Genomic DNA, 10,604 nt, shown 5'->3' on the forward strand with positions numbered 1-10,604 from the left:
ATTTATTCTGCAATGCATGGCATTCTGTGAATGGAATGGCGTGGAGTTGAATGACAGAATCTCCACCACTCCATTCACAGAACGCAATGCATTGTGGGATAATAGTAATAATACAAGCAGTCTGAATGGTGATGAGAGCAGAGAGGGATGGGCCAGCAGTACAACTTTGCAGGCTATTAGCGGCTGTTAATTCTCACAGAGCCAGAAGACAGCCACTGAGGGTAATATCCAGTGGCTGTGAAGGGGGCAGTGAAGTGAGGATTTTACAGAAAAAGCAGCAGCCTGCGGGAGATGGGATACACACCAATACACATAACTCAGATGTTTGGTGCTGTATCCTCCCCTTAGTTTTAAGTAAATCTCTTTGACAGTTGTCACCTGAACAAATGTTCCTATTAAAAAAATTCCCTTCTATTCCTATTCTGGTCATAACTCAAAATTTTGGACTTTCCATCTCTTTCTGTCCCAGTGGCAATGGTCACCAGGGTGAATAAAGAGGGTGAAACTCGGACAGCCTCAGCCTGACCCAATGTTTACATCCCCTAGTTGAAATAATCTTCACCACTGGCCACACCTCTAAGTGAGCCTTCATAGACATACCTGTTCAGGTTTGAGTCTGGATGGCTAGGCTGGGAAGATAAATGTACTTTTACTTTGTCTGACTATACTCTTAGGCTGCATTCACACTAGGTGCGAATGTGCATTTAGGGATTCCTGCGGCAGGTACCTACAAATTCCTGCAGCAGCAATCCCAAATATGCTGTTTAGAAGCAGCTGCTGTCACCCATTCAAGCTAATTACTGGATGACAGCGGCCATATTTGAAAGAGCAATCCGCCAGCACTACGCATGTAATTGTATGTGATACGATTACATGGGGTTAGGAATAGATCACTATCCCTGGAAGCATCTATCGTGCATTACTATCGCATTTACCGTGCGTCCAAAGATAGTAAACTATACCTAACTGCATGTAAATCATATCACATACAATTACATGTGGAGTGCCTGGCGGTCTGCTGCTTTCAAATGCGGCCACTGTTACCCAATCATTACCTTGAACGGGTGACAGCAGCCACTTCTAAATGGCATACTTGGGACAGATAGTGCCAATTAATTCTATCGAACGCCTTCTCCGCATCCAAAGTCAGGAGCAGAGAAGGCGTCTTGGAACGTTCTACGTTATGAATTAGATTAATAACTCTGCGGGTGGCATCCGGAGCACCCCGGTCCTTTATAAAGCCCGACTGATCCGGATGTATTAGGGAGGGGAGTACGTCCATCATGCGTATTGCCAGCATTTTTGCATACAGTTTAACAAGGCATACTTGGGATTCCTGCCACATAGCATCCTCTTATTTTCCTTTTTATTTTGTTACATATGACAAAGTTGAGAAAGAGGGACACCTTCCAGCACAATGCATTTCGGCTACTGACACACCCCTGCCATGCCCCCAGTTATGAAGTTATATGACAAAAATGATTGATAATCCCAGAATTGTTTTTTCCACTGCAGCCACCTTGCCCCAAGGAGGGTGACTACTCAAATTCAGTTTGCTAAGACTGTATGCAGTCTAGCTGATTGTATAGTCTGTACTCATCTGGCTTTCCCTAAGGATTCTGTTATTGCTTGCATATGCCTGCTGCTGTGTAGCCTTGCCACAGAGGAGAGCAACTAATAGTGCAATGTTATGGATATCTATGTCTCTCCAGCCAATCACTAGGAGTTTCATGGCCAGTGGTGCACTTTCTTCTTTATAATTTCAGAGCTTCCATGGTGGGTCATGTCTCTTTCATTCTGCTTTCACTATGCCAACACTCCAGCTCACAATTCTTTATCAGATTTTTATCAGATATTAGCAGGTCTGAAACACTTTGAGACATACAGTATAAGTGGTCTCTTGTTGGTTATCGCTTATGTATGTAAACTGACAGTTGAATAAACATTTGTGTGAATGTCTTTAACTTATTTGTTTCTTTTAAAATGTTTCATACAAAATGTATTAAAAGCCAAAATGATGGACTCCATTTACTCTATAAATTGAGAACTATTATCAATATTATTCATAGTTCTATACTCATTTCCACTGTGTCTGTGAAATATTCTTGTTGACAAACTGAGCCCCCTAGTGGTAGACACTCTACTTTTTATGTAGTGAGTGCTGCTTTCTACCTGCCCATCACTTTCAACATCCTCCTGGATTCCCAGTGTGCTTTGCACCTCTTTCCCTGCTCCTTGATGTGACAAAATCTCGATTTCCCAAGACTACATAGCTTATAATGCATTGCTTCCAGCAAGCACTGATAATGGTAGATAGAAAAAAACTGCGCTAGGAGTCAAATAACACTCTAAGGCCCCATTCACACCTGACCGTTTTGTAGCGCGTCCTACTCTCGATGAACGCTCTACAAAACGGTCAAAAAAATAAATAGCATTGTAGTCAATGGTATCGTTCCCACCTGTCCGTATTTCCGCCCGTCCCGAACGCACTACAAAACGGCCCACGCATGAAAAGGTCCCGGAGCGTTTTTTGCTGCGTATTGGTCCGTTTTGTAGGGCGTTTTCCATTTGTATACTGCCAAGTAGCCTTTGGAATCGCGCGACGGTCGCGCAACTTTTTTACCGCGAATCGCGGTAAAAAAACCGCGTGACGGTCGCGCGACAGACGCGCATATTACACTACGCATAGGTGTGAATGGGGCCTAAGAGCAGCAGTGCTTAATAGGTGAGTACACCCAAAATAGAATAAAAAGAAAGAAAATAGCACTGTGCTTCAAACTCAAAACTTATATTCCTAAAATGTGAAAAAAATTAGTATAAAATGTGAAATTGTCACAAAGTGATCAACTATTTTCTGTTATACACAACACCTGTGTTGCACAATGCCTGTGCTGATGATGGTAAGAAAAAGCTCTAGGTCTAAGCCCTCGTTCACACCTGAACGTTTTGTAGCACGTTCTACGCTCGACGAACGCTCTACAAAACGCTCAAAAATATAAATCCCATTGTATTCAATGGTCTCGTTCCCACCTTGGCATATTTCCGCCCGTCCCTAACGCGCTACAAAACGTCCCACGCCTGAAAAGGTACATGTACTACTTTGGGCCGTTTTGTTGCACGTTTCCATTGGGATACAGCCAAGTAGCCTTCGGAAACGCGCGTTTGTCGCGCGACTTTTTTACCGTGAATCACGGTAAAAAACGCGCGACAGACGCGCATATGCAATACGCCTAGGTGTGAACGAGACCTAATGGTCTAGACACTATAAACCATAATAAACATGGGGAAAAAAACATTCTAGTACATCTCATAAAATGTGTACATATATAAAATCCTGTGTTAAATCTCACAAGTGATAATCCAATCGGCCAATCAGCGGGAGAAGAGGTCAGAATGGAGCAGATGACTGAGGACTTGGAGGAGGAGTTCGCGGCCATCTTGCTTCATTGAATACGCGATGGAGGTCCTGTGTGCGGCGGATTCGGGTCCCTGAAGATGGCGGACGCGGCACAGGTACTCGTTTTTTGTATCGGAGTATTGTGCATCCCTAGTCTAGACCATTAGACCTAGAGCTTTTTCTTACCATCATCAGCACAGGCATTATGCAACACAGGTGTTATATATAACACAAAATAGTTTATCACTTTGTGACAATTTCACATTTCATACTAATTTTTTTCACATTTTAGGAATATAATTTTTGAGTTTGAAGCAATGATAATGTTTCATTGTTCAGACGCTGGGTTGTAGTTCACAAGGCAGACTTTGTGAAAGGTGAAGACAGGAGAGAGGAAAGTGCATATTCACAGGGCTGAGTGAAAATGTGTCAGTGCATTGAGAAAGTGCACCCCATGAACATCTTCAGTAAGTAGGTTTATAAACTTCTAGATGGATATGGTTATTAGGAGTGGGATAGAATTTATGGAAATTCAATACAGAAATACAGATGTATTTGTAGTTTTGGACCATAGATACCCTTTAATGGGATTTTCTGGGAACGCTGAAAGTGTTCAAAAAGCCTCTGAAACCACCAGTCTATAAATGCTTCAACTCCCTCTGGACTTTCTTAGATGGCAAGTAGTGGACACTTTTTAGGACACAACATTTAGGCAGAAACGCCATCTATTCCACATACCAAATCATTCAGCTAACCTTTTCCGGATTTGCCACAAGGCCACTGAGGCCCGGCCTTGAGGCGGCAGGGAGCAGAGGGTCGGTGTGGAACGTCCATTCTCCGCTCTGCTCAGTGTAATCAGTGAGAGGGGAGAGCTGCACTAACGGTCTTCCCCTTTCAGCTGTCACAGGAGTTCCAGCACAGTGCTGTGCTAGAACTCCTGTATTGGAGGTGACAGGTTCAATAAAGAAAACCTGTCTTCTCCAAATGCTAGCACACAGGGGCTTGTTACTTCCTGTGTGATAGCAATAAAGTTGAGTGAAAAAAATTACAATTGTTAAACAAATAATTAAATAAATACAAATAAATGAAAATAGGTAACAAAATAATAGAAATAAGAAATATTTAAAAATAAAAAAGGGATTAAAAAGGAAAACATAATAAGGAAACATTTTTAAAGAAGAAAAAAAGTAAAATATAAGATAAATACAAATTTTAAAAAGTTAAAAAATAAAAACAAATGTAAAAAATAAAAAAGTGATAAATTATTATTATCACAAGTTATTGTGTTTGAGAATACTAAAACAATGTTCCCCTAGTTAAACCTTATTCACTATTACCAGCACTTCATCAGAGACAGACAGAACACACAATCATTGCAACTAACAAGGTGTCAAATGTCTCATATTTTCCAAAACATCATGGGGGTGGGGGGAGGATGGATGTCTAATGAAATATCCAACACTAATGAAAAAGAACACCTATTACAGGTGAAAATATTTATGACACGCTAGGGGGAATAATAAGATGTGTCTGAGACAAGTTCTGTCTCAATTGATACAGTTACCCCGCAGCAACAAATCGGCTTCTATATTCATTTTTTCCACACTGTTTAATTTAAAAGCTGAATGGCTCCTGTTGAGAGTTAGTTGAGTTAAGTTCTAAAAGTCAGCACTCTCAGGAAGATCCTAATGGGAGTGCCAACTGTCATTTTAAACAAGCTGCTAGCAGGCTTTCATCAAGCTTCAGGGCCTGTTCACACCATCCAATGCGTTCACGGCACGGTTCCATGCCATGAACACACTGGATCGCATAAACAAAGCCTCTCCGCATTCTGAGACGGGAAGGGGCATGGTCATTCAAATCATTTCAATGGCACCAAAGACACACCTCCCGCCTGCAGTGCGATTGCCTGGATCACTGGAATGCGCAGTACTGCAATGCTGTGCATTCCAGTGTGGTGCAATTGCAAAAAATGTGCTTGCAATTTTATTCTGAAGTAAACTTTGTACCATAATGTCCTGTGTTCCAGTGTGGTGCAATCGTAAAAAATAGTGCATGGAACAAGGGGGAGTCTTTGTTTATGCAATCCAGTGGTGTGAACAGGCCCTCAATTTGCATTGAAGCCTACAAGCAGCTTGTTTAAGGTGAAAGTCAGCACTCCCATTAAAATCTGTGTTTAACATTCCCAAACTGGAGCTGAATGGTGCTTTAAAAGCTTCAACAGAGCTTGCCAAAGCTTGCTCTTAAAGCTTGCTCAAGCAACGATAGAAAAAAAAGATGGTGCTACCAATTTGGTAGGTCCCGGGACAGTAGCACAAATGTTTATCAAATCAATATTTTCGATAAAAATATACTAAAAACAGTATCAGAGCACACAAAAATACATGATTCCTACTAAATCTAAAAGATATAACTACATAGAGTTTATTAGAGAACAAATATTTGTACATTTAAAATTGCGCCTTTTTGTGAAATGAGACAAAAATTAAGGATTGCAAAACTGTAAATAAGCAACGTATGCAAAAATCTGGGGGTTGGTCTCACACCTATGTGTTGTGGTAACACTTGATCTACAGTGCCGTTTCTGCATTGCATTGGTGTGTGTTGATGATGTAGGCATACATTTAATTGTAAAGCAGCATATTACAAAGCACGGCATCGCATTGCCACACACAGTTGAATCAATGTTATTTTAAAAAATTAAAAATAAAATATATATATATTAAGGATGGCGATGCACAAGCTCAGCACATGTGCATAGTGCACATCACATTGGGTGCACAATGTTGCAAATGTATGTTATGTGTGTTGTGGGCTTTATTTCTTTTTTAACTTTTTTTTTTTGTCGGGGGCTTTTGGGGAATATCAGGAGTCTAAACAGACCCCTGATGTTTCATTTTTGAAATAGAAAAATAGATTGAGTCCTCAATCACCTTCTCTGCAGTCCCAGCACTGAATGATCAGGAAGTTCCCAGTAGAGAGACTTCCTTTTAATTCACAAACTGAGGAGATAGTATGTTTACTATCAACCCAGTTATAAATGGACAGGAGGTGATCTATGCAGAGCATCTCCTCTCCATTCATAAACTGAGCAGATAGTAAACTGTCCCTAGACTTGAATGAAAAGGAAATGATGTGTAGCACTTCCTGTTCTTTCATTCGGCTCTGTTTCCCCATTGACCCCTGCTGTCTTTGCCAATACAGAGGGCAGTGGTGATACAGCGGTGATCAGAGTGGGCAGAGAGCCGATCATGATGCTGGCACTCAACATGGAGGGGAGAGCTGCAGAGCTGCGGTGGTGGGCGAGGCTGATTCTGAATAATTAGCTGCCATCAGAGGCTTGTCAGCCGCTGATGACAGCTATTTATCTACAGAGTACAGTCAGGGGGACACTTCTGTTATAAGCTTTTGGTCACTGAAGCAACCATGAGCTTATAGAAGAAGGGAGAATGCAGCCAACCTAAGGCATATTGAGTTGGCCAGCTGGGAACATTTTTGTTCCACCATATGCCTTATTTTGGCGGCAGGGAAAGGGTTAAAAGACATGGTCAAATTGTGACACCTTTTAACATCTTCCATCATTAGCTTTCTTTGCTGTTCTTGGTATTTGGTCACATGCCATCTTAAAGCTGCAAAAGAAAATGGTGCTGGAAGACTTCCCTCTGTCAGATGCTGTAATTTCAGGTCTAGACAGGAAGCAGGTAGCTATATAATACATGGTAGGTGCGGCTGACTGCAGGTTCTCCTCTGGTGTGGGTCTGAATAGTGTAGTATCTCCACTCAGGGCCACCAGTTTAGAATAGCTAATTAGGACTGGCCTGGGGGGGTGCTCAGTGTCCAGTGTCCAGTGCCCAGTCCTCCCCTGCCTTCCTCCAGCAGTTCATCCCTAGATCCTATCGATAGAGCCTGCTTTTGCAATCTGTGTCCAATTGGAGAGATTTCTCTTCACTTCCAGTTTGCTAACCACAACAGGAAGTGAGAGGCAATTCCTTTAAAGAAAGGGGAATCCTTGGGGTTGGCTTCAGTTCCACTTTATTATTCATGCTTTATAGTTTAAGCATTAGCAAATCTTATGTATTACTATTTTGACCATAAGCATACTTCTTTTGCCAAAAAACACAGCTCTCAAGCTCCATGTGATCAAAAGACAGTGCAAATGAGAAGATGATATGTAGTTACCACAAACATTGTAAGTGCTTCAAGTATGTACAGTCTGAAGAGTGTCTGGCTGACTTGCCATAATGACACAATGATCAGCAAGGCACAATCACTAAGCAGCACCACAAATTAGTTGGCAGGGCTTTCATATGTAATCGACCCAGGAAGGGTAAGAGTGACCCCAGGGTACAGTCTGTGAAAGGTGGCTGCGTTATTTGTTGGATTCTGAAGATGAAAGCAAGTGTACGTGCACTGTGCCTAAACAGATTCTCACTTTCTAGATTATATAAAAGCTTTTGTTCTTTCTCCTGAGGGCAGGAAGCACAATTGCTACCTTTTCCGCTGATGTGTGATGTGGAGGTGCAACTTTCTGCACCAGCCACACCATATGGCGGGGGTGGATCTTAGTAGGAAATAGTAGCCTTTGCAGATTATGGCACATTCATCAAATGTTTTCCAATATAGACAGGCTGTGGAGTGGGGCTAACATGAAGTATGGTAAGACACTTGATTCATGTATCTGTTGCTGCAGCAGTCCTATAGTGAAAGTCTGGGCAGAAAGGCCCAGAACTTTAAGGGCTTGTTCACAGCAAGTGCGGAGCAGAGCAGTTACAGAACACAGTCTTCCAATGTATTACAATGGAATTTTGGGCTCTAGTTCACACCACAGCGTTCAATTCCAGAGCATGTGGAAAAACTGCAGCATGTCCTATTTTATCTGCATGCAAAACACATCAAATACGCAAGCAAACGCACTGGAACGCACTGAAAGCCCATTTTAGGCTAAAACAGCCCGGGACGCGGCAAAAACATGGCAAAACACACTGCAGTGCATGTACAGCAACACATGCAGATCTGGTCCGGATGTGGTGTGAACAAGCCCTTATATATGGGGCAATGACTGCAAATGCAACATGAACACAGATAAATGTCAGCAACTGCAAACCTCAACAGCCATTCTGCATTCTGACTTAGCATAGACAAGCAGCTGTGTCAGGGTATGCATACCTTATAAAAGGAGCCAGCCACTGCATGAGGCAGAGTGGTATGTGTGTTTGTATTAACAGTGCCAGCAGTCTTCCAACTAATACTGAGAGCCAAGGAAAGCATCTTTTTCGGCACAGCAGTTCTGTGTCAATATACTATGTTGTGACAGTCACAGCAGTAGGCAATTCCTTTTTTTTTAGCGCTAATTCTATGCGGGATAGAAAAGCATGTGTTTTTGAGTGACAGGAGGACTTTGCTCTCTAGATGCCTCCACCTCAAACATCTATTAAAGCAAAATTATGACTTTAATCTCCAAATAGGTGCGCTTTGTCCACCTGTGCCTCTCAGGTGATCTAGCTGAATGTCTAGGACCGTGTAGAAATCTTCTAGGACAAAAATGGGCTCCTCTGAGAAATCTTCATTGCCTCCAACATCGCCTTGTCTAATCCTCCAAAAGTGGCGGGGTGTAAGAAACATTCTGTGCATGCCCAGAGGGCTGTGCGCCTCTATGTGCATGTCCGGAAGACCCATTCTCAGGGTCAAATGGTAAACGCGCGCAATACGTGCGTACGCATGGGAGGTTTTCTTGGAAAGTGCGCGCAAGTCGCACAGGAAGTGACATCATGAAGCCCTATTTAAACAGATCCGTGGCACACCTCCATTACTAATTGATCCTCAGCTATTCCTGTGTTATTGTTCCTGTGATCCTGTGTATTCCTGTTTATTCACCCGGCTTGCCTTGACCATTCTTCTGCCTGCTGATTATACCTGCTTGACCCCCGATTTTGACCTCTGCTCGTTCCTGACTCTGCTTTTTGCTCCTGATTCTGTACTGCTGTTCCTGATTGGCTTGAACTCGGCTTGTAAACCCGACTCAGCTCCTGCCTCCTGCTTCAGTACCTTGTCTGCATCTGGTTTCCTACCATCCAGGCACCAGTGCTACCTGTTGTCCTTCTCTCCCTGTCCCCATATCCAGGAAGTTGGACACAGGACACAAGGGACGACACCTCCTCCATCCATGGTAACCACCTCCTCCACCATGGTAACAAATTGTTGAGTGCGTTTGTCGTTTGTTTTGCTTTACCTCCTCCATCCAGTCTCACTCCAGGTATGTGACACCAAGTGATACACAAATAAGCTACATTTTTGTTAATAGTTAGGGTACTTGAATGCATTTTTAAGATTTTACTCCTGAGATTAGTGTCACTTTCAATCTTAAAAATGCATTCCAGTACCTTAACATAAATAAACTTATTTCGGCATCACTCAGCTGCAGATCCTCTAATCGTCTCTGAATTAGTGCTGACACTGTTCTACCTTCTGGAGGGTGGCTACTTTTGTTCCCCATGGTCCCTGTGTGTGGTAACGTAGCCGCCACTCCAAACTCACTCCTGTGATGGACTACAATCTCATGTTGGGTTTATTAATTTGTATTGAGACTGTAGTCCATCAAAAGAGCAAGCTTGGAGCCAGAAGGAAGGACAGTGTCAGCATGAATTCAGAGATGATTTGAGGATCTACAACTGAATAATACACAAATTAGCTACATTTTTCTTAATAGTTAAGATACCTGAATGCATTTTTAAGATTTAAACCCTGAGTTTAGTGTCACATTAACAGTGAACGATGGCTGTCATTCTAAATTTTGTGGTGATACTTAACATGTATGGTACAATCACTGTTTTATACACATGCGTGCCCTACACATGCATTTGCATCCACGTGCGTGTGTAGGGTGTCGGGTTTGCTTTTACATTTTCTAATCTTTATTTATTTTTATTATAATTGACATTTTTTAACACTATTTTTATTTAAAGAAACATTTTCTATGACAAGAGGGCAACCAACTCCCCTATGTGAATGAGCGGGCGTCTCTAGACGTCCGCTCAGACACGCCCCCTTGCGCGTGCCGTCAGGCAAGCGCGAGCGGGAAATGGCCGGTATTTAAAAAGCGATGCACGTTAATATACATGCGATCCGCCGGCTGTAGAGCCGGCCGATCACATGTATGGGGTGCTGATTAGGTGTCCCCCCCCCCCTCCGCGGTCCCCCCCCGCTGATC

At 42.6% G+C, this 10,604-nt stretch overlaps 1 protein-coding gene across 1 annotated transcript in view; it reads right to left on the reverse strand.

The window, feature by feature from the left end:
• FMNL3 (formin like 3) overlaps positions 1-1,282 on the reverse strand; it is a 109,544-nt gene extending 108,262 nt beyond the window's left edge. The window contains exon 1 of the mRNA XM_018567621.1: positions 1,056-1,282. Within this exon, the coding sequence (XP_018423123.1) occupies positions 1,056-1,282 (227 nt within the window). The remainder of the gene's footprint in view (positions 1-1,055) is intronic.
• Positions 1,283-10,604: the final 9,322 nt, after the last annotated feature.

Source organism: Nanorana parkeri, unplaced genomic scaffold (genome assembly GCF_000935625.1).
Source record: "Nanorana parkeri isolate BGI_ZX_2015 unplaced genomic scaffold, ASM93562v1 scaffold1076, whole genome shotgun sequence".
NCBI lineage: Eukaryota > Metazoa > Chordata > Amphibia > Anura > Dicroglossidae > Nanorana > Nanorana parkeri.